Genomic DNA, 24082 nt, shown 5'->3' with positions numbered 1-24082 from the left:
AGACCCAGGTATGTCCACAGAGGTTCCAAACGTGGGTTAGTTTACACTATCCCAACTGTGTGGTCCCGGCGCCCCGTCACCGCCCACTTACGTCATCACAACAAACCACACGTGTGCAGTGTTAACCTGAAGCCCTTGGCCTGTGTTGATAGCATCACTGTTTTACCAGCCATTGCAACATATAACAACTCCCACACATTCATGTAGTTAAATACCCGCTCCCTTAACAACAAAGCATCACTTATTAATGAAATCATCATTGATAGGAAATTGGATTTTCTCTGCCTCACTGAGACATGGCAAAACCAACAGGACTTCCTCACACTCAACCTAGCCACCCCCCCAGGTTTATCTCCAACAGCCCCGCTCCATTGGTCGTGGTGGTGGGCTGGCAGTCATCCACAGAGCAGATATCCCTGTCAAACAGCTGCTTGTGACGAATAAAATCTCACTTGAGTGCATTGCCTTCTCAGTGGCTGCCCCTTCAAAGCAGCAGGTCGTCCTCATTTACCGCCCCCCCAAACCTTCCACCTTATTCATGTCTGAGTTGTCTGAGCTTCTCACCTCAATCTGCTCCATGTCCCCATCCACACTACTGCTAGGTGATTTTAACATCCACGTGGACTCCAGCACCTGCACCTTTGCCGCTGAGTTTCTGTCACTATTGGAGTGCTTTAACATCACGCAGCATGTCCAAGGTCCCACCCACACTAAGGGCCACACCTTGCGTGTCTTCACTTGCAGAGAGAAGCAATCAGCTTCATGGACTGCCTTGCATCACTCCAATAGTGTCCAGAGCTGGCTGCCATTACAAGTAGTGGTTTGGGATTGTAGCAATGCAGTTGCAGTTGTTTTGCAATTTACTTGATATATGTTGCAATGCAGGCATGTGTTCAATTGTTTATAGCCTGCATTTATTTTGTGATTAGACTTTTATAAATCATTTAACTAAGAGTGAAACACTTGATGTGTTATCTTTATGTGTGTGTGTGTGTATGTTCTGAAATGCACTTCAAATTATCACTTTTCTCTTGATTTCCCTTTGATATTTTCTTTAGGTTACTTGCAGCTAATTGATTGATTGTTTTATGGGTATTCTGTGTTGAGATGGTGCAAATATTTTTAATACATATCTAATATCTTTCTAATACATTTCTCTTGTGTTGTTCTTTCACATAAGACTATAGAAGTGTAAAAAATAGGCTACGTCAGATTATTCCAAGGGACATACATGTCTGTGGGTTTTCTTCGGAAGTTTTTCCTTGTACGATGTGAGGGTCTAAGGACAGAGGGTCTAAGGACAGAGGGTCTAAGGACAGAGGGTCTAAGGACAGAGGGTGTCGTATTGTCATACTGATATTTCGTACAAACTGTAAAGTCCACTGAGACAAATGTAACATTTGTGATATTGGGCTATAAATAAACATTGATTGATTGATTGATTGATGTCAAATCAAGTCAATTTTTATTTATATAACCAAAAATCACAAATCAGAATGAGGGGGTCCTTGGTGTATTCTCTATCTTGTAAGGGGTCCTTGGTGTATTCTCTATCTTGTAAGGGGTCCTTGGTGTATTCTCTATCTTGTAAGGGGTCCTTGGCTGAAAAACAATTGAGAACCTCTGCTCTACAGCTTTCAATGTAACTTGATATGATCGTCACGCATCGATCTCCAATGACATCATTTCATTGTTTGCCTGTCTGAGCATTTTAATTGGGCTCCTCATAGAAAATAAATTGCACAGTATTCTTAATTTCCCGAAAATCTCCAAAACTGTATTTGCTGCCGGACAAACTACAGCTAATGTTTTCACCCAAAAAGGGGATCATGATGTGGAGGGAGAGTACTTCAGGGTTCATACACTTTTTCACCAATGATTTTCAATGACTTCTCCAGGACTTCTCCAGGACCGTTACCTAATTTTCCATGACCAAAAAAAGTACTCTTTCTCTGCGGTTCCACTGAAAATGGTTTATTTGAACATGGAACAGGAACGGTGCCTTGCTCAGGGACACCTCGGTAGCACTTGGTCTTTCGGGGACTTGAACTGGTGACCTTCCAGTTACCAAGCCAAGTCCCTATGGACTTCGCCACCACCGCCCAATGGAGTGAGCTTACGTTTCACTTTTGATTGCATAATAAAGCCCAGCGCAACACCTTCGTCACACATGTTGCCACTTGTTTGTACCATGTTCAGGCGATTTGAAATCTGTTCTAGAAAAACGATGTGATTTTGGATATTTGTGGAGTTAGGTGGTCCGCGAGTGTTTTTTTATTTAAGTCGTCCTTGGTTTGACAAAGTTTGAGAAACACTGCGCTAAAGCAACTCAAATCTCTCACCAGCAAAACACCTCATCAGTTAAATGCCATTTTTTACGTTTCATTACTAAACGATACAGTATTTATTATCGTTATAGTATTACTATTTCGGCGATTAGATAAAATATAAATTATATTTGATGCAACTTTAGTTACATTTCCATGACTTTTCCAAAACTTTGGGAAAAATATTGTTTTCCAGGGCCTGGAATTAGCATTTTGAATTTCCATGACTTTTCCAGGGCCTGGAATTAGCATTTTGAATTTCCATGACTTTTCCAGGGCCTGGAATTAGCATTTTGAATTTCCATGACTTTTCCAGGGCCTGGAATTAGCATTTTGAATTTCCATGACTTTTCCAGGGCCTGGAATTAGCATTTTGAATTTCCATGACTTTTCCAGGTTTTTAATGACGTAAGAACCCTGTGGAACACACGCATACAAAGAGCATTATTACAAACCACCGGAGAGGTCATGTCTTTTTGTGCAGGGTTTGTTTGTCTAAAGCAGGGGTGCCCAATACGTCGATCGCGATCGACCGGTCAAAGGTAGTGTGGGTAGATCGCATGGCATTGAAAAAAACGAAGAAAATAAACAAACATTTAATTTCTTCTTCTTTTTTTGAAAGTTAGCCGACATCCTTACTACGTACGGGTAAGCCAGTCTGACTTTTTTTTATTGTGCCATATGGGTTCATGCAGTTATGAGGGGGCCTCACCTCCTCATCTGAAGCGCATATGCGGCACCAATATTATACGCTTATGCAGCGCAATTTATCCGTCGTTTAGGCCACTAGCACCCCCCCCCCACGCTCACGACACAGATTGGGCAGGGGCGGACCTGTAGGTAGATCATTTGGGTGTGGTCATTTTAAAAGTAGCTCCCAAGCTGAAAAAGTGTGGGCACCCCTGGTCTAAAGGATTAATAAGAACAACGTTTGGCCCAATTTGCACGAAATGAAAGCAGCATTTGTGCCGGATACAGGTATTATTTTTAACTCAACACAGAGAAACAGAGCATTCGGCCTTGATGGAGGTCTAAGCTCGAACATCACATGTGAGTCAAATCACTGCCCTGCTTCCTCTTCCAGTCATTTATCTGAAAGTTCTTTCATGCATCTCAAACCGGAGCAGTGACTGTAAAAGTGTCCTTGTTAAATCCTGCGCTGACATGCAGAGGAAATAAAGCTCCTGGGGCTCCTACAGGGGGGGGGGGGGGGTCTCATAAAAGCCAGCCATCTTGGAACAAACAGTCTCTGTTGGGTGCAGTCAGGTGATTTCAGAGAGCGTATCACCAACAGTGTTTCCAGTAGATACCAGAATACATGTGAGTGCAGAGAGCTGTTTATCTGGGTCAATAAACAGTTTGTCTGTTACTCTGGGGAGGGGTGTGTGTGTGTGTGTGTGTGTGTGTGTGTGTGTGTGTGTGTGTGTGTGTGTGTGTGTGTGTGTGTGTGTGTGTGGTGCACAAGCAGATTTTTAATATGGCTTTTAACTGAATTGCATTTTATTCCAGTTTAATTACTGTTTTATTCCTTATTATTATTATATTCAAATGTAATACTTATTTTGGTCCTTTTTTATTATTAATATGTATTTATTTTTGTTCTAATTAAATTATTCTTTTTATTTATTTTTATTATTAAAATATATATATTTATTTTTATTAGGGCCGGGACTCGATTAAAAAAATTAATCTAATTAATTAGAGGCTTTGTAATTAATTAATCGAAATTAATCGCATTTTTAATCGCATAAATATTTGACCTAAGAACAGTGAGAAGCAATTTTTTTCACATGGATTTGAGTATACCATTAGGCGCATTCACACCGCAGTACTTTTCCCACAAAGGTTCATGAGAATTTAGTTCATGAGAACTCTTTGAACCTGGGGGAGGATTAGGCAAATTAAGCCGCTGACGTCACTTGTTCTTCTTCTGCTTTGGGTTTACTGGCAGGCCGCAAACCACTTCACGGCGTATACTGCCGCCCAAAGTCCCCGGCCGGAAGTCCCCGAAGTTGGGGAAGGCTTCAGTAGAAGCTGCTGGGACTCCCAGCAGCTTCTACTGAAGCCTTCCGAGTACATCGCCAGAACGCCGACACCTCCTCATCTCCACCGCTCCCATGTTTTATTTTGTGTTGCCATAAGTTAGTCTCTCTGCGTTTCTGCGCTGGGCTAATGCTAATAATGCTAATGCGAGGATATGGCGACAATGGCGGCTTCACAAAACTTTTTGGGAGTTTTACGGGGCGTGGTTTGCAATCCGCCCAGCCAATCAGACATATAGCTCTCTTCTCACAAGAGAGCCGTACGAAAGTCCCTGCTCTCTAGCAGGGACTTTCGTGGGGTGAACTAATTTTAGTACCGGCTCTTTTTGGTGTGAACGCGATAAAAGAGGCTAACGTCCACGCTAGCTTCCACGCTAGCTGCTATATGTTTTGCATTGAGGTGATACTTGAGGCTTGATGTGCTGCGGTGATATGCGAATTCCTTTTTGCATAATTTGCACACAACCGTGCTCTTATCGACGCTTCCATCCGTCCGTTTTTTAAAACAACATTTCCCACTGTTGTTCACTGTGGTTTGTTGTTGTCTGAAGTCATGAACGTTAGTTGGTGCTCCAGTATAATCGGTACGCCTGAAACTCATCCAGTGAGAAACGTTCCGCGGTGCAAAAATAAGTGCGATTAAAATGCGTTAATTTTTTTAACGCGTTAATTAAGATTAATTAATTACACAAAAATTAACGCGTTAAAGTCCCGGCCCTAATTTTTATGTATCATTTTAATTGTAATTGTATTATTCCTTTTTAATATTATTTTGTCTTTTACTCTGGGGAGAGATGTGTGTGTGTGTGTGTCTGTGTGTGTGTGTGTGCCTGCGTGTGTGTGTGTGTGTGTGTGTGTGTGTGTGTGTGTGTGTGTGTGTGTCTGCGTGTGTGTGTGTGTGTGTGTGTGAGTGTATGTCTGCGTGTGTGTGTGTACCTGGATAAAGGAGCAGGATGCTGATCGTTCAGAGACCTGTCGCTGCTCGAGGGGCTCTGAGGGGCTTCCAGTCGTTTGTTCTCTTTGTCCGACTCTCCTGAGGGCTGGTACATTGGCCTCTGTGGAGAAACACATGACAGAAATAACGTTTATTTTCTTCTTACATTCAACTTTATTCATTAATTTCACTCATGCTGGGTCTTAAATTGGGTACTTCTGTACTTAGACTTGCTGTTTTGAGTGCATACGTGCGTTCTTATGTGCCAAAGTAGGGCACAATGAGTTTTAAGTAGAGGGCTTGGGCAGTTATAACGGTGACGAGAACGAAAGTCTGGACACGTCTCACACTCAACGACCGCCATCTAGGCTTTTTGAAGAAGATGTGGCTCCTGTCAACACAGCACTATATGGATAAAAGGCATACATCTCCCAATTTGGGATAAATAAAGTTTCTAATCCATCCATCCATCCATCCATCAACTATCCATCCATCCATCCATTAGGGGTGTAACGGTACACGTACCCGTACCGAACTTCGGTTCGGTACGGGTGTGTACCGAACGAATATAACGTTAAACGTAAAAAATTGAGAACGTGAACAACTTTTTGGAAGTAATCTCAGGTGCTGCGTCGCAGCATTCAGAGTAATTTGCTCACATTGGGTTCAACGCGTCATGGAGCGAGCAGGTCATTTCATTGGATGAGAGGCATACTATGAGAGCTGGTCAGAGGGTAGTCAGTAATTTGAGGAACCAGGGCTCGACATTAAGTAGGGGTGCACCGAATGGGAAATTCTTGGCCGAAACCGATACCGAAAATAGGAAACAGTTGGCCGAAAACCGAATGCCGAAAGGCCGAAAATGATTAATAGAAATATATATATATAATGTATACATTTTTTACCAATGTTGTTCAGCTACCTGATTATGGAAATAGACATGATTATGGCAAAACTTAACTTAAATAATAATCACTATTATGGGTCCATAAAACATTTATTCAGCACTTTTGAATGCATACAGTACATTTATATATGTCATGTATTATTGCTAAAAAACATTATATCGCAGTCTTAGTGTCGCCAACTCGTTTCTAATATGCAAGACAACAAATGCGTCTATGATGTATTTTCGATCAGACGAGATCTCTCTCCCGTCTGTGTGCGAGGGGGCGGGGCAGTTTACACACACGCAGCTGCTACATGCAGCGGAGCACACTGCGGAGATGGCGGAGAGAACGCGCTCCGAGGTGTGGTTAAACTTTACCCGTCTCGATGTGGAGAATACTTGTTACCATAAGTGCAATAAGAGTTTAGCATGTAAGCACGAGCAATTTGTCTAAACATTTAGCAAAAGTGCACCGCATGCAGACGGAGGAATGTACCGGGTTCGACTGTCTTTCTAGCAGCTCTGTAGCTCCATCACGAGTAACGTTTCCACGTCAGGTGTTATGTATGCTAGCAGCAACACACGGAGTTAACTACATTATACAAACATGGGTTAATGATTAGAGGAAACTGAGTTATTTAGTTTGTTAAAATTTCAGCTATTCTGTTTACAGTCTGTCATCAGATTATTTAATACGTTTTGTTAAAGGCTCAGGGCAATCTCGATGACAAAGGTCAATGTCGTCGTCGTCGTCGTCGTACCTCCCCCCTCCCCCCCTCTGTGAGCCAGCCGCGAGCATGGTCGCCGCGTCTTTATTACGTCATCACAACAACAACACGTTAGGTTACCAACGGAAGCCTGTTCTGACATTCGGTCGAAAGCCGAAAGGGCCTTTTTAAACCATTTTCGGCCGATAATTTTCGGTGGCCGAATATTCGGTGCATCCCTAACATTAAGGACTGCCCGATGGCCCGGGGCCATCTAGTATTTAGCTCGGGCAATGAAGCCTCACCTGCTGGTTGCCCGATCGGGCAATCTATTATGCCAGTATCATGCAGCTCGTGGATCCAGTAATGAGTGAGCCGACAGTAAAACTAAACATATCTATAACTAGTTTAGGTAGTTTGAGAGGTCATTAAAATAGCTACGTGTGATATTCTAACCTGAAGTGTGTGTTTTGTCCGCTCACCGCTGCATGTGATTATGCAGAGCTGCGTGTCGACTCGTCAGCAGCAGCTGATCTCTCTCTCCCGTCAGATTAGACTTCACTCGCGTTTATGTCCATATCGATCAGATCAAGCTAGTTCTAGCTCATGATATAACTACCTGCTTATCAAAAGACACCTAAACAATAAGTGTCGCTATGCAACCGGGTGAGGCCACAAAGTATAGCGCAGCATTATGCATTTGTTTACATGCCCATCGGAACCTCGAGGCATTACCAACAGATCAACGCACAATCAACCCATACAGGACATCTCTTTCTCCACATTAAGTGTTAGACATTAGAATTGAGTATTCTTGTCTGTCACATACACTTCTTGTCTGTCACATACTCTTCTTGTCTGTCACATACTCTTCTTGTCTGTCACATAAGTGGCGCAACTGAAGCGGTATTGCGCTAAAGGGAAATTATTTTGACCGAAGAGATTTAGATTTGCCGGCTAACGTCGCCATTTTGTGTGCTTCGCGGATGCGCTCGGCTCCTCTCGACTGCTGCTCGGGTCTGCTCGGTCAGCTTCCGGATGAGGAGGCATTCGTTCGACCAACTTACAGTAGATAACATTACAAACATTTTTAACATAATAGTGTAAATAACGTTTGTTTTGGCAGTTATAACTGAATGTAATGTTTTCTACTCTTTTACATCTGGGAAGGCATTTGCCTTCATCAGATGGAAAGTGTCTTGACCAACAACTTAAAAGAGTGTGGCACTCTGACCCACTCAACCCTGTTACTGATATTATCAGAATAAAGCATATTAATTTCAGTTATCTTTCTTGCATTAGATATCCAAGTTTGTCCTTGCCTTGAAAGTAGCATTACATGCTACATCTAGCAATACTTCCTGAGGTTAAAGCTAAAATTATCATTGATTTTCAACCCTGTTACTATAATTAGAGTAACGGGTCATTCTTCATTGGAAAATATTAATTTGATGCCTAGCTGGGCAAATCACTTTTTTTGATGGTTTATTATCTGTTTTTCCTAAATACATAAAAAAACATTATAAAATAAAAGGTTCATTTTTCAAAAATGTTGGTGTCTAAATTGTCCTCCAATTCTGGAATGACCCTTAAGTATTTATTATAGCTATGCAGGGCATGCAAGCGAGCAAACACAAACAAGAACAAACAAACAAGTGAAATGAAGAATAAAATTGAAATTGTACAATATAATATTGTGGTGGTTCATCTTATAATTCAGTCTAGAGAATGCACCAGGCAGCATCTAAGACCTGCAAACATCTACACGTTCTAGGGGGAGGCCCCCCAAACCCTTCGTGCGTCATTTCGTCCGCGCGCATTTTTCAGGGCAATCTCTATTGGGCTCAGGGCCATCTGTAAATTAGCTTAGATGGCCCTGTGCCATCTCCCAAAATCCTTAATGTCATGCACTGGGAACTGTCGAAAATTAATGGCGAATGCAGATAAAGTTGAGCTCGAAAATCCTCCAGCATCATTGAAGTCTCCGGTTTGGGAACATTTTGGTTTCGCAGTTACGTACAAGGATGACGGACAAAGACAGGTGGACCCAACCAAAGCTGTTTGTCGGCATTGTTCAACTAACATTGGTTACGCGGCTGGCAATACATCAAACTTGCACACTCTTGAAAAGGCATCACCCGAACGTGAATATCACCGGTACCAAAAGAAAAAAGACTGAAGTGCAAACCCAACTCCCGCTAGCATGTAAGCCTCCATCACTCGCAGAGAGTTCAGACCGAGCCAAAGCTATTACAAACGCCAAATATCCTTATGCTGCCATGTTAGCAAAGCGCTACCTGGCTATATCTGCTACCTCTGTCCCTAGAGAGAGGGTGTTCTCCACAGCAGGAGACATTGCTAGTGCCAGCAGATCTGCCCTTTCGGCAAGCAATGTGGACAAGTTCATCTTTCTTTAGAACAACATGAAAATAGAATGACAAGCAAGTCATAATGTCAAACTGGCTGCTCAGGGTACTAGTACAGTTCAAATACAGATTATTTCAGTTCATCGAAATGCTGCACCTTAATGTTTATTTTATTATATTTTGTATTTATTTGAGTGAATACATTATTCACAGTTTAATAATAATAAAAAAATATATATATATTAGTGCTGTCAAAATTATCGCGTTAACGGCGGCAATTAATTTTTTGAATTAATTGCGTTAAAATATTTAACGCATTTAACGCATGTGCAGAATGGCCCGCCCCATACGTGCCACCAGTGGCAGCGCCAGGGTATGGCTGGGGTAGGCTACACCCATACCAATAAATGGCTTAGCCCCACCATGAAAAATGATGTTAAAGGAAGCAAAATAAAGTCTGCCAACTCGCGCGGAGTAAATTGCACAGACAGCAGTTAGTAAGATTGATTTCAGTAGCCACGGTTTTGAAAACTTTTGTCACGTAGTGATCGTCTTCTCAATAGAACATCTTTGATAACGGCGTGGTGTTGTTGCAGGAAGTCCTGACGGAGAATACTTTTGCTGTAGTACAGGGGTGCACATAACTGGTACGCAGGTTATGTGGGTAATCTGAAATGCGTACCGTCACTTGTGTCACAAAGCGCATTTGCGTACCGACGTACTTGTGAAGCTTTTCCAGAAGGCGGTTAGATCACCGGACGACAGAGTCGGTCTCCGTGTGCACAGACAGGGCTGCTGTTAACGTCGGTCTGTACAACGGAACTGTGCCAAAACTACGCCAACCGACTGCGGAGGGAGACTCCCCCCTTCACTGGAGAACTGCACTAAAACAGCTGATCACAACGTTCACACTCTGTGGTCACGAAGTACTCCACTAGCCGCCCCCCCCCCCTCTGTCGACTTTCCTGAAGTACTCCACTAGCCGCCCCCCCCCCTCTGTCGACTTACTACGTACTCCCCCGTTGATAGAAATCAACACGTAATGAATTAAGACCCCACGGTTTGATGATTGATAGGTGTGTGGGTTGTCTTTCATTTTGACACGCAGAAAAACGTTATAATAAACATACATACTGTATGTTAAATGGATATATCCGCCTTCTTTCATTTATCTTTCCATTCCCAACAATATACATAAAGAAATGGCATATTTTGGACATAGTTCGAATGGTGATTAATCATGATTAATTAATTTTTAAGCTGTGATTAATCTGATTACAATTTGTAATCGTTTGACAGCCCTAATATATATATGTGTGTTTTGTTTTGTGAAAAAAAATTCTGCTGTACCGAAAACGTACCGAACCGTGACCAAAAAACCGAGGTACGTACCGAACCGAAATGTTTGTGAACCGTTACACCCCTACCATCTATCCATCCATCTATCCATCCATCTATCCATCCATCTATCCATCTATCCATCTATCTATCCATCTATCCATCTATCTATCTATCCATCCATCTATCCATCCATCTATCCATCTATCCATCTATCTATCCATCTATCCATCTATCTATCTATCCATCCATCTATCCATCCATCTATCCATCCATCTATCTATCTATCTATCCATCTATCCATCTATCTATCCATCTATCCATCTATCTATCTATCCATCCATCTATCCATCTATCTATCTATCCATCTATCCATCTATCCATCCATCTATCCATCTATCCATCTATCTATCCATCCATCTATCCATCCATCTATCCATCTATCTATCCATCTATCCATCTATCTATCTATCCATCCATCTATCCATCCATCTATCCATCTATCCATCTATCTATCTATCCATCCATCCATCTATCCATCCATCTATCCATCCAACCATCCATCTATCCATCTATCCATCCATCTATCCATCCATCTATCCGTCCATCCATCTATCTATCTATCCATCCATCCATCTATCCATCCATCCATCCATCTATCCATCCATCCATCCATCCATCTATCTATCTATCTATCTATCTATCTATCCATCTATCTATATATCTATCCATCTATCCATCCATCCATCTATCTATCCATCCATCTATCCATCTATCTATCTATATATCTATCCATCTATCTATCCATCCATCTATCCATCCATCTATCCATCTATCTATCTATTTATCTATCTATGTTCTTTTAAACTATTTAAGTGGCGTATCACTATACTGGCAATCAAACATATGCCAGCATTAATTGTTTGGGTTATTAAAGCCGCCTCTAATGAGTTTGTACCGCAAACAGTGCTAGAAAATCACGCAGGTAGGGTCAAAGTTGAGACACAGCATCAGTTTTATTCTACCTAATAAAGTTTCCCGATTTAAATAAGGTTATTATTGTAGTGTATATTTAGATAATTTACAGATATATATCTTTCACGGTCAATGTGCATATACCTTAGTTTTAAGTTATTTTCCATTTTGAAACATTTCACATTTGTTTATTTTCTACTCTTTTTCCTTTTCACATGATGTGCGATGCCATGCTACAGTTCAGAAAAACTGTTATTGAAGCTCAAGCCGGTGACGAGTGATATTTTTCTAACACATATGTACTGTACCATGTGAATAGACTCAGCAGCAGGCTGCGTCTGCGTCTCCTCTCCCAGCCGGCTGTCCTCCAGCAGCAGTTTGTCGTATGTCTCCTGCAGTCGTCTTTGCACAGGAGCCTCAGGAGCCTCAGCAGTTATCACTGCCTCTCTCTGCTTCCTGTAGAGCTCCTTTAGTCTCTGGTTCCTCCTCTCCGCCTCCTCCTTCATCGCCCTCTTCTCCTCCGCCTGCCTCCTCTTCCTCTCCTCCTGCTGCCGGCTGATGTACTGCCGCACAGAGTCTGCGTCGTAGTGTCTCTTTTTGGGGTCCTGTGTTTGGTGTGAGGTGGGGATGGGGCTGGCGCTGCGGCAGCCTCTCGAGGAACTTCCTGTTGCAGCAGTGGCCCCCCAAGCAGAAACCGGAGTCCTGGTTCGAGAGCCAGACCCCCCTCTTCCTCTCCGTGCACTCCCCCCTCCTCGAGCTCTCTGCCGGGCTCTTTCCTCCCGCTCTGCCGCTCTGCACTCCAGCTGCAGGTCGTCGAGGATCCCCTGGATGTCAGCTGACAGGAGGTCTGTACCGACACCCGTATTCTGGGCCTTCTCCTGGGGGGTGGAGGTGGCTGTGCAGCGGCTTTTTGATTTAAATCCAGCGCTGGGTCTCTCTGAGCTGCTGGGGCGGTGCCGGGGGTTTGATTCTGAGCGCGGTTCTGAACTGGAGCGGTGACGGGAAGCTGGGGGATTATTAGAGAAAGAAAATCAAACGGATACAGTTAGTTATTGGTAATGGAGTGACCAACAGCAGCGCACACGTACAGAGAGTCACCTGCTAACGAACCAACTTAAAAAGTCTGCTAAACTCTGCACTCACTGACCACGAATGTCATCTTATAGTTGTCTCTCTCACCCCCCTCCCCTCTCCGCTCAGTTTCTTCCCCTCCGCTACCGGCCTCATCAACAAGGCCCCCCCCACTGACTTTCTGTCCACCCCAAAAACATTATGCATGTGAACATCTTGTTTTTGTCTTTTCTTAATACTGTGAGCCATGTTCATGCTCAACTATCCGATTGCTTTTTGCACACGTCTGCACAGCCCTCCACTTTACATGACATGTTAGACGCTTTTCTCCAAAGCGACTTACACACTCAATTCTGTGGACAATCCCCACAGGAGCACTTTGGGGTGAAGAGTCTCAGGGACACAACGACATGCTGACTGCAGTGGGGTTTGAACCTGTGCCCCCCTGACCCCAACACCAACACACAACCCACTGCGCCACACGCCTCCCTTTAAAAAATAATAGATTGTAGCTTGCTCATTAAGTGTTTTAGTTTTTTACAGTTATTTGTAAAGGTACATTTAAATTTGATGTAAATACTTTAGCATCCTTTTTTAATGCTAAATAGTTTCTTAAAAATACTTATTTTGTATTATCTTTGTATATTTCTTTTTTCTTTTGTATTAACTACTTTTTTTATTGTTTATGCTCTCACCACCAGAAAGCAAAGCAAGTTGCTTGTATGTGTAAACGTACCTGGCAATTGACTTGACTCTGAGATGTAATTGTGATTGCTTTGACCCATTTGTGCGCCGCTTGTAGCTCGTAGTGCCGTGAGTGTTCTTGCATGACTTCATATTGTTTGTACGCTGCATTGTTTGTTATTGTGTTGTCTTTGTTCTGACCTGCCACGGGACTACTGTGCAAATTCACTAAATGCTATAATCTGTTACGCTTCATCCAACACTTACAAGGTCCCTTTCAAACACATCAAATTAATAATAAATATAAAAAGCATTGAAAATGTCTAATTGTCTCCATCTATATCCACACTGCCTTCTTTTAAATCGCTTCTTAAAACCCACCTCTTCTATCTATTTGCCTGTACAGCACTTTGGTCTGGAGGTTTAAAGTGCTTTATAAATAAAGTTGTATGTAGTTGTATCTCACTGCTGATGTTCTGGAACTAAATATAAATGTTAAGTTTCAAAATATCTACAGTGAGCTGGAAGAAAATGTTTGGACCTTGCTTATAACTCCGTAAGAATAACAACATGTGTGTCTAAATTCCTTCATTTTTAAACGAGTAGAAATCTATAAAAATCATTTTGACTGTTTCCTGTCCATCTCTTCATCTTATCTCAGAAAATCCTGTCTGCATCAACAAGTGACTGCAGCAGATTTATAATAAAAACAGCACAGCTAAAGACCCAGACTGAATGCTAAATGAGGCTTTGGGGGGGGGGGGGGGAGACGGCTTGCCATGGCAACTGTAATCTGTGCCCCAAATTGAACATTTACAGGATCTAATCCAGACAGTTTGTTTTTTTCAGATGATGGCTGCAGTGCGCCTCTGGAAATCAGGCCATGTCTCATTGTGCAGCCGACCAGAGCAGCCAGTCCATCTCCATTCCTTCCGGTCAGTGGTAACCAGTACAGATGCAGCTAACTCTGTGTGTGTGTGTGTGTGTGTGTGTGTGTGTGTGTGTGTGTGTGTGTGTGTGTGTGTGTGTGTGTGTGTGTGTGTGTGTGTGTGTGTGTGTGGTGTGTGTGTGTGTGTGAGAGAGAGAGAGACTGTCTGGCAGTCTAACTGTGGGTCTCAGACATGAACAGTCTCTATACGTCTGGAGATATTTCTTCATCAGTTTTTAACCGTTCAACTACCGTTTAAATTACCAGATAAAGTTATACAACTCTTAACATAGAAAGAAAGACAGAATACCTACGTTTTTTCAATTGATTTTGTTTGATTCGGTTTGACTATTGTAAAGGCCTGTTTTCTTTGTTAGCTGTGTGAAAACTTTGTCATTATATTTTGAGCAAACCCATTTCACAATATCATCCAAACCATCGGAGGTCAAGCAACTCATCAACTGTGAGTAACACAACAAATATGAAGGAAAGAAAACGCGTTAGAAATGTCTGTTTAAGGCGTCTAGTGGCTTCATGGAAAATAAGGAAGGAAGCCACGACAACATCTTCCAATTACATACTGTAGGTCTACTACAGGTAATAACACCTAAAGGTGGGGTAGGTAATTCACCTCAGAAACACTTGTTATATTCCATGGAATGCTCTTAACATCCCGATAGCAATGAATACATGAAGTGATTTGACAACAAATCCATACAAACATCTCATCAGTGGAAGCCGTAGCGCTGTAAAAAGCACGACCAATCATCTGAGCCGGCTAAAGTAACAGGATGGCCTACCTGCCTGTCAGCCTTCCATCTGGGCACAAACTGATCTCGTGCCCTCATTGGTCATGTGCGCGTTCGTGTGTGTTGGAGGAGGGGCTCTGTGAGGAAGTCTGAAGGAAGGATTCTTTCGGCTACGTACTAGGGGTGCAACAACTAATCGACTTAATCGATGACCAAATTAGTTGCCAACTAATTCACTCGTCGATTCGTTGGTGACGTCATCACGTGTGTTTTACGCGCCGTTAAGCTCCAACGTTATCGGTCTTTTTATCGGTACTGGAGACATTTAAAACGTATGTCTATGTATTATTGCTACAAAAACATTATATCGCAGTCTTAGTGTCGCCAACTCGTTTCTAATATGCAATAATACTACAAAATGCATCTATGATGTAATTTCGATCTTTCCAATCCCCGTCTGTGTGCGCGGGGGCGGGGCAGTTTACACACACACGGAGGAGATGGCGGAGAGAACTAAGCGATCCGAGGTGGTTCAACTTTACCCGTCTCGATGCTCGTTGCCTAAAGTGCAATACGAGTTTATCATGTGAGGGCGGTAACACGAGCAATTTGTCTAAACATTTAGCAAAGGTGCTCCACGTCCAGACGGAGGAATGCACCGGGGTCGACTGTCTCTCTAGCAGCTCTGTAGCCCCGTCCACGAGTAACGTTTCCACGTCAGGTGTTATGTATGCTAGCAGCAACACACGGAGTTAACTCCATGATACAAACATGGGTTAATGATGAGAGGGAACTGAGTTATTTAGTTAGTTAAAGTTTCAGCTATTCTGTTCACAGTTCTGTCATCACATTATTTAATACGATTTGTTAAAACATTGTTTCTTTTTATGTGAAATATTATTTATTTAATTTAAATAAAAAGCAATGTTAATTTTGTTCACAATTTGTTTAGTTTATTTACCTTTTTTTAATTTTAAGAGTAGCCTACCGCTAAAGGACCGGATCGATAAGCAGTATAAAAGTAATAGTGCAGTTAAAACCTTAACGATCCGAATAATCGATTCATCGTTTCATTAATCGATTATCAAATTAGTCGTTTGTTGCAGCCCTGCTGCGTACTTTCACATTCTAGCGCACCCGAGCTGGTTCCTTTAATGCAGAATCAACAAAACTGCACATATTTATTTTATTATTCTGAGTATTTTGTCACAGTATACTGCTCGTAGTTTGTTAGTATGTAACAAATAAGTGTTTATGTATGCACTACAGACACCAAGGAAAATGTGTCGTATGTGAAAACTTACTTGGCAATAAACCTGATTCTGATTAATTTGAGAGGCGACTGTTGGATAGCAAGGAGAGAGAACAGATGAAAGTAAAATGAGACGGGAGACGTCTGAACGAAGGGGGGTTGAAGGTAGACGAGTAATTCCCACGTTGGTTTGCATGCAGGCGTGTAAATAATGCAGAGAAGACATTTTTGACACCGAGCTGACTCTTCAAACCGCAGCTAAAGCTAATCACCTTTTCTATTTGTGTCCCTTTCACTTTCCTTCTACCTTTTGACACGTTGATGAGAGCGTGTGAAGCACTGCGTGAAGCCTTAAGAACTATTGGTGTGTGTGAACATCTGGAAAACTAGATGGTCGTGAACCAAACCATCATAACCAGTGACATTATTATCAAACATGTACCTGCAGAACTGAGAAGGAGACGCCTTGATGAGTACAATAAAGTATTAGCTGGGTGTGCTGCTGGTGACCTGACATGGTAATATAAGACAGAGTGAGTGTAGTGGCGTGTACAGAGGGAGAGAGAGAGTGTAGTGGCGTGTACAGAGAGAGAGAGAGAGTGTAGTGGCGTGTACAGAGGGAGAGAGAGAGTGTAGTGGCGTGTACAGAGGGAGAGAGAGAGTGTAGTGGCGTGTACAGAGGGAGAGAGAGTGTAGTGGCGTGTACAGAGGGGAGAGAGAGTGTAGTGGCGTGTACAGAGGGAGAGAGTGTAGTGGCGTGTACAGAGAGAGAGAGAGAGAGTGTAGTGGCGTGTACAGAGGGAGAGAGAGTGTAGTGGCGTGTACAGAGGGAAGAGAGAGAGTGTAGTGGCGTGTACAGAGGGAGAGAGAGAGTGTAGTGGCGTGTACAGAGGGAGAGAGAGAGAGTGTAGTGGCGTGTACAGAGGGAGAGAGAGAGTGTAGTGGCGTGTACAGAGGGAGAGAGAGAGTGTAGTGGCGTGTACAGAGAGAGAGAGAGAGTGTAGTGGCGTGTACAGAGGGAGAGAGAGAGAGTGTAGGGGCGTGTACAGAGGGAGAGAGAGAGGTAGTGGGTGACAGAGGGAGAGAGAGAGTGTAGTGGCGTGTACAGAGAGAGAGAGAGAGTGTAGTGGCGTGTACAGAGAGAGAGAGAGAGTGTAGTGGCGTGTACAGAGGGAGAGAGAGTGTAGTGGCGTGTACAGAGAGAGAGAGAGTGTAGTGGCGTGTACAGAGAGAGAGAGAGAGTGTAGTGGCGTGTACAGAGGGAGAGAGAGAGTGTAGTGGCGTGTACAGAGGGAGAGAGAGAGTGTAGTGGCGTGTACAGAGAGAGAGAGAGTGTAGTGGCGTGTACAGAGGGAGAGAGAGTGTAGTGGCGTGTACAGAGGGAGAGAGAGTGTATGGCGTGTACAGAGGGAGAGAGAGTGTAGTGGCGTGTACAGAGGGAGAGAGAGAGTGTAGTGGCGTGTACAGAGGGAGAGAGAGAGTGTAGTGGCGTGTACAGAGGGAGAGAGAGAGTGTAGTGGCGTGTACAGAGAGAGAGAGAGTGTAGTGGCGTGTACAGAGGGAGAGAGAGAGTGTAGTGGCGTGTACAGAGAGAGAGAGAGTGTAGTGGCGTGTACAGAGAGAGAGAGAGTGTAGTGGCGTGTACAGAGAGAGAGAGAGTGTAGTGGCGTGTACAGAGAGAGAGAGAGAGAGTGTAGTGGCGTGTACAGAGGGAGAGAGAGAGTGTAGTGGCGTGTACAGAGGGAGAGAGAGAGTGTAGTGGCGTGTACAGAGGGAGAGAGAGTGTAGTGGCGTGTACAGAGGGAGAGAGAGAGTGTAGTGGCGTGTACAGAGGGGAGAGAGAGAGTGTAGTGGCGTGTACAGAGGGAGAGAGAGAGTGTAGTGGGCGTGTACAGAGGGAGAGAGAGAGTGTAGTGGCGTGTACAGAGGAGAGAGAGAGTGTAGTGGCGTGTACAGAGAGAGAGAGAGAGAGTGTAGTGGCGTGTACAGAGGGAGAGAGAGAGTGTAGTGGCGTGTACAGAGAGAGAGAGAGTGTAGTGGGCGTGTACAGAGAGAGAGAGAGAGAGTGTAGTGGCGTGTACAGAGGGAGAGAGAGAGTGTAGTGGCGTGTACATAGGGAGAGAGAGAGTGTAGTGGCGTGTACAGAGGGAGAGAGAGTGTAGTGGCGTGTACAGGAGGGAGAGAGAGAGTGTAGTGGCGTGTACAGAGGGAGAGAGAGAGTGTAGTGGCGTGTACAGAGGGAGAGAGAGTGTAGTGGCGTGTACAGAGGGAGAGAGAGTGTAGTGGCGTGTACAGAGGGAGAGAGAGAGTGTAGTGGCGTGTACAGAGGGAGAGAGAGTGTAGTGGCGTGTACAGAGAGAGAGAGAGAGAGAGTGTAGTGGCGTGTACAGAGAGAGAGAGAGAGAGAGAGAGTGTAGTGGCGTGTACAGAGAGGGAGAGGTGTAGTGGCGTGTACAGAGGGAGAGAGAGAGAGTGTAGTGGCGTGTACAGAGGGAGAGAGAGTGTAGTGGCGTGTACAGAGGAGAGAGAGTGTAGTGGCGTGTACAGAGGGAGAGAGAGAGTGTTGGCGTGTACAGAGGGAGAGAGAGAGTGTAGTGGCGTGTACAGAGGGAGAGAGAGAGTGTAGTGGCGTGTACAGAGGAGAGAGAGAGTGTAGTGGCGTGTACAGAGGGAGAGAGAGTGTAGTGGCGTGTACAGAGAGGGAGAGAGAGAGAGTAGTGGCGTGTACAGAGGGAGAGAGAGTGTAGTGGCGTGTACAGAGAGGGAGAGAGAGAGTGTAGTGGGCGTGTACAGAGAGGGAGAGAGAAGAGAGTTGTAGTGGCGTGTACAGAGGATGGAGAGAGAGAGAGTGGTAGTGGCCGTTGTACAGAGAGAGAGAGAGAGCAGAGGAGAGAGTGTAGTGGCGTGTTACAGAGAGAGAGAGAGAGAGAGAGAGAGTGTAGGTGGCTGTGTACCAGAGGAGGAGAGAGAGTGTAGGGGCGTGTACAGAGGGAAGAGAGGAGTGTAGTGGCGTGTACAGAGGGAGAGAGAGATGTAGTGGCGTGGTACAGAGGGAGAGAGGAGTGTAGTGGCGTGTACAGAAGAGGAGAGACGAGAGTGTAGTGGCGTGTACAGAGAGAGAGAGAGAGTGTAGTGGCGTGTACAGAGGGAGAAGAGAGAGTGTAGTGCGTGTACAGAGGGAGAGAGAGTGTAGTGGGCGTGTACGAGAGAGAGAGAGAGTGGTAGTTGGCGTGTACAGAGAGAGAGAGAAGAGTGTATGGCGTGTCAGAGAGAGAGGAGTGTAGTGGGCGTGTACAGAGAGAAGAGAGAGTGTAGTGGCGTGTACAGAGGGCAGGAGAGAGTGTAGTGGCGTGTACAGAGAGAGAGAGAGTGTAGTGGCGTGTACAGAGAGAGAGAGTGTAGTGGCGTGTACAGAGGGAGAGAGAGTGTAGTGGCGTGTACAGAGGGAGAGAGAGAGTGTAGTGGCGTGTACAGAGGGAGAGAGAGTGTAGTGGCGTGTACAGAGGGAGAGAGAGAGTGTAGTGGCGTGTACAGAGAGAGAGAGAGAGAGTGTAGTGGCGTGTACAGAGGGAGAGAGAGAGTGTAGTGGCGTGTACAGAGGGAGAGAGAGAGTGTAGTGGCGTGTACAGAGGGAGAGAGAGAGTGTAGTGGCGTGTACAGAGGGAGAGAGAGTGTAGTGGCGTGTACAGAGGGAGAGAGAGAGTGTAGTGGCGTGTACAGAGGGAGAGAGAGAGTGTAGTGGCGTGTACAGAGGGAGAGAGAGAGTGTAGTGCGTGTACAAGAGAGAGAGAGAGGAGTTGTAGTGGCGTGTACAGAGAGGGAGAGTGTAGTGGCGTGTACAGAGGGAGAGAGAGAGAGTGTAGTGGCGTGTACAGAGAGAGAGAGAGTGTAGTGGCGTGTACAGAGAGAGAGAGAGAGTGTAGTGGCGTGTACAGAGGGAGAGAGAGAGTGTAGTGGCGTTGTACAGAGGGAGAGAGAGTGTAAGTGGCGTGTACAGAGGGAGGAGAGAGAGTGTAGTGGCGTGTACAGAGGGAGAGAGAGAGTGTAGTGGCGTGTACAGAGGGAGAGAGAGAGTGTAGTGGCGTGTACAGAGAGAGAGAGAGAGTGTAGTGGCGGTCAGTCTCCCACCTGCTCTGCTCAGTCTGTCAGCTGGCAGCTCCTCTTCACGGGGCAGCTTGGGAACCGGACCCAGAACCATCTTCACCAGCTTCTGGCCGTCCCTCCACGACGCAGGGCTGATCACTGCAGAGAGACAACATTATTATTTTTTATTCTCAACAGTCGTTTGTATTTTCCACATGTATATCTTTACTTTTTAATTAGGGCTGTCAGTCGATTCAAATATTTAATCGCAATTAATCGCAAATTAAATCACACATTTTTTATCTCTTCCAAATGTTCCTTAGAGGGATATTTTTCAAGTTTTTAATACTCTTATCAACATATGAGTGGACAAATATGCTTTATGCAAATGTTTGTTTATTATCATTTGATCAATGACAAATATTCTCATGAATATTAAACACAACAACCTGGAACCTCTCTCATACAATACAGTGTGTGTGTGTGTGTGTGTGTGTGTGTGTGTGTGTGTGTGTGTGTGTGTGTGTGTGTGTGTGTGTGTGTGTGTGTGTGTGTGTGTGTGTGTGTGTGTGTGTGTGTGTGTGTGTGTGTGTGTGTGTGTGTGTGTGTGTGTGTGTGTGTGTGTGATGGATCGTTGGAGCTATGTGCAACTCAAGGCATATGCTCGAACCGGAGCTGCCTGGACGCTGCAATCATGTTGCGCACTATCCGTGCTGAGTGTGCTGACTTTTCGTACAATGTCCCACTGTCTGGCTTCCTGCATAAAGTCAAGTGCTCGGCGCAGTTGTGGCGAAATGTCGCTCCTCTGTTTTCATTTAAACAGCTCCTTATATCTGTTAGCGCAGCTAGCTAGCACCAGATGCTAACAACAACAATGTACGTAAGGTCTCTCTCTCGCTCGCTCCGGCCACACATACACACACCCTCCCGGTCCTCCCAACAGCCAGTCGGTGCCTGCCGGTGAGCGTGGAAGTGTGGTCTGCAGCAAGCGGGCGGCAGGAGCGGGGCTGTCAGCATCAGCTTGTAGACGGTATTTTAAACTCGATGCGCTCTGAAACTACGGGGCGGCCGAGGACAAAAAATGCACATGCGTTAATCGCGTTTTTTTTTTGCGTTAACGCGTTAACTTGACAGCCCTAATTTTAATGCTATTTTATTTCTATTTCTGAAATATTGTGTCTTAATTTCTCTTGTTTTTTATGCTGCTGCAACGCAAACATTTCACAAATTGGGATCAATAAAGTATCTATCCATCTAGAAGATCATATTAATAATACATTTACTTATAAAAAGGCACCTTTCAAGGCTCTCAAGGTCTATATGTAATATAATCAATCAATAAACACTATGTACTATCCTTTGTTGACATTGTTTAAAGGCCCGGACACACCAAGCCGATTTTGGCCGACGATGAGCGTCCTGTCGCCCTACTCAGATTGGTGTGTCCCGCACCGTCGTGTCTTGCCGACACCTTTTTGGCCGAAGCAGCCGGCCAAAGGCTGTCTGCAAAATAAATCACTCTGATTGGCTGTTCAGCTTAGCGAATCAGTGCATGAGATGCGTTACTATAGTAACTGCCCCGGTTACTAAACTGTAATGGAAACGCAGCATAAAGTGAGCCTGGCCTACCAAGGCCTAACGATACCGTACTAAGCCGTGCGAGGCCCTGCAGTGGAAACGCGCCGATGCTGCTGGGGAAGAGCGTTGCAATTCAATACAGTCCATGTTGACCTCATGGCTGCAGACATGCCACCACAAGCAGCACAGACTCACTTCAACACATTCAAACAGTGATTAGAGAAGGGAAAAGACACCATTTGATAAACAAGGTGCACTGCTTTAGTGAGACTAATCTAAATGGTCACTTGATCTAAACCCAGTGATGTGAAAAACATGAAGACTGTGTACTTTGCATGAAGGTTATGAAACAAAAAGGAATTGTTTTTGCAGTTTGCCGAAATCCCCTCCAGTGCATTTTCCTCTTTAGTGACTATCTGGCAGACAAATGTGTTTTTTTATACACACTGCTATCCCTGCTGATCAGAGAGTCAGATGTGTGTGGCTGCTTAAGAGCGTAGAAAACCTTTAATATCAAATGTCTCTTTACATGGACTGATCCCACAGGCCATGAGACCGTTAAACACCTGAACGTTCATCTGTCTGCAACTTATATCAATATTCCAATTACTTGTATATAGAATATTCTGCACTGTTTGATCTGTTTGATTGTGTTGCTCTGTTGGAGTGACCTCAGCTGTTCATGGTCATATCTACACTGTAGCTGTGAACACATGGCAATAAAAGCCTTGAATCTTGAATCTAGAGCTATCACCCCGAGAGAGGTCCCTGGTAGTGAAGCCGTGCGCTCACCAAGCAGCTGTTTGTGCTGCAGACTGAACCTGGCCACAGACTTCAGTTATTTATAGAAACCAGCCAGACTTCAGGGACAAGTACAAGAGTTGGAAGAAACCCAAAGCAGAAACCAGGAGTGAATGAAAGCTCCGGCAGAGATATCCATCTGCACTCAGCTTTGACGCTATCCACAATTCATCTGAATTATTTCTGCGATGTTTTTACCAAAAACATATTTAGTTAAATCTGAATAATACAGTTTGTTGGCGTGGATATCTCTGCAGCGCAACAATGTTGGAAACTGTATTTTAACACATATACACTTTAGGAAATATTGTGCTCCTGCAAAAAGAGAGCTTGTTAACTTCGCTTGTGTTAACCAGAACTCTCTGCTCTTAGCTTCTCTTGGATAACTGGACTTAAACTCCCATTGTACATTTTAAATTGAGTATGTAATAATCCATTCCTTACACAATTAATGTATATATATATATATATATATATATAATATCCTGCTTTATATTTTGTTACTGTACATTTGTATTTCAACATGTATATTCTCTACTTTTTTAAATGCTATTTGTTTACATGTTGGATTGTTTATTTCTAGTCTTTTAATTTCTCTAATGTTCAATGCCTTGTGTTTTTATGCTGCTGCAACGCAAACATGCCGCAAATTGGGATCAATAAAGTACTTCTTATCTTGCCGTGTGTCCATTTGGGAGCATCTTTGTAAATATGTGTGTGTGTGTGTGTGTGTGTGTGTGTGTGAGCTGTGCAGAGTAACAGCAGTATGTGGCTGTGACTTTTCTATGTGTGTGTTACACAAACTGCATGTGACACATACTGAACATTTCTTCAGGGGATCACACACTTGACACACACACACACACACACACACACACACACACACACACACACACACACACACACACACACACACACACACACACACACACACACACACACACACACACACACACACACACACACACACACACACACACACACACACACACACACACACACACACACACAATCTGCCGAAACCGATGTTTCCCGATCCGATCTTTATGCAATGCATTAAGAGGAAAGAAAGGTAACAGCTAACGGCTGGTCATCCAACGCGATGAGTTCAGCTCTCTTGGCTGTTTGGCCTTTTCACTGTTCTGGGGCCGTTTCTCTTTCCTTTTGAAAGCCTCTGAAAGTGTCGGTTGCTTCCGTGCCGTTACCCGAGTGGCCGCTGTGCACTCGTCCTGTTGTTGGTGTTTGTTTCTCAGGTGGCGTGTTAGATTGGTCGTGTTGAACGTAGCTCTGTTCTTTCCACCACGCGGAACCTCCGCCTTGCAAACATTGCATCTGGCTGTTACACTGCCTTCGCTTTC

At 44.2% G+C, this 24082-nt stretch overlaps 1 protein-coding gene across 5 annotated transcripts in view; it reads right to left on the bottom strand.

The window, feature by feature from the left end:
* The window catches only part of cep350 (centrosomal protein 350), a 132710-nt gene that overhangs the window by 83006 nt on the left and 25622 nt on the right, over window positions 1-24082 (bottom strand). For all 5 annotated transcript variants that reach the window (XM_034217728.1, XM_034217724.1, XM_034217727.1 and 2 more), the window contains exons 10-12: window positions 20391-20504; window positions 11887-12584; window positions 5306-5424 (exon numbers count right to left, since the gene is read on the bottom strand). In XM_034217728.1, coding sequence (XP_034073619.1) covers window positions 5306-5424; window positions 11887-12584; window positions 20391-20504 — 931 coding nt within the window. The remainder of the gene's footprint in view (window positions 1-5305; window positions 5425-11886; window positions 12585-20390; window positions 20505-24082) is intronic.

This window comes from Gymnodraco acuticeps, unplaced genomic scaffold (genome assembly GCF_902827175.1).
Source record: "Gymnodraco acuticeps unplaced genomic scaffold, fGymAcu1.1, whole genome shotgun sequence".
Taxonomy (NCBI): domain Eukaryota; kingdom Metazoa; phylum Chordata; class Actinopteri; order Perciformes; family Bathydraconidae; genus Gymnodraco; species Gymnodraco acuticeps.
This window is presented reverse-complemented; position numbering and strand designations above follow the sequence as displayed.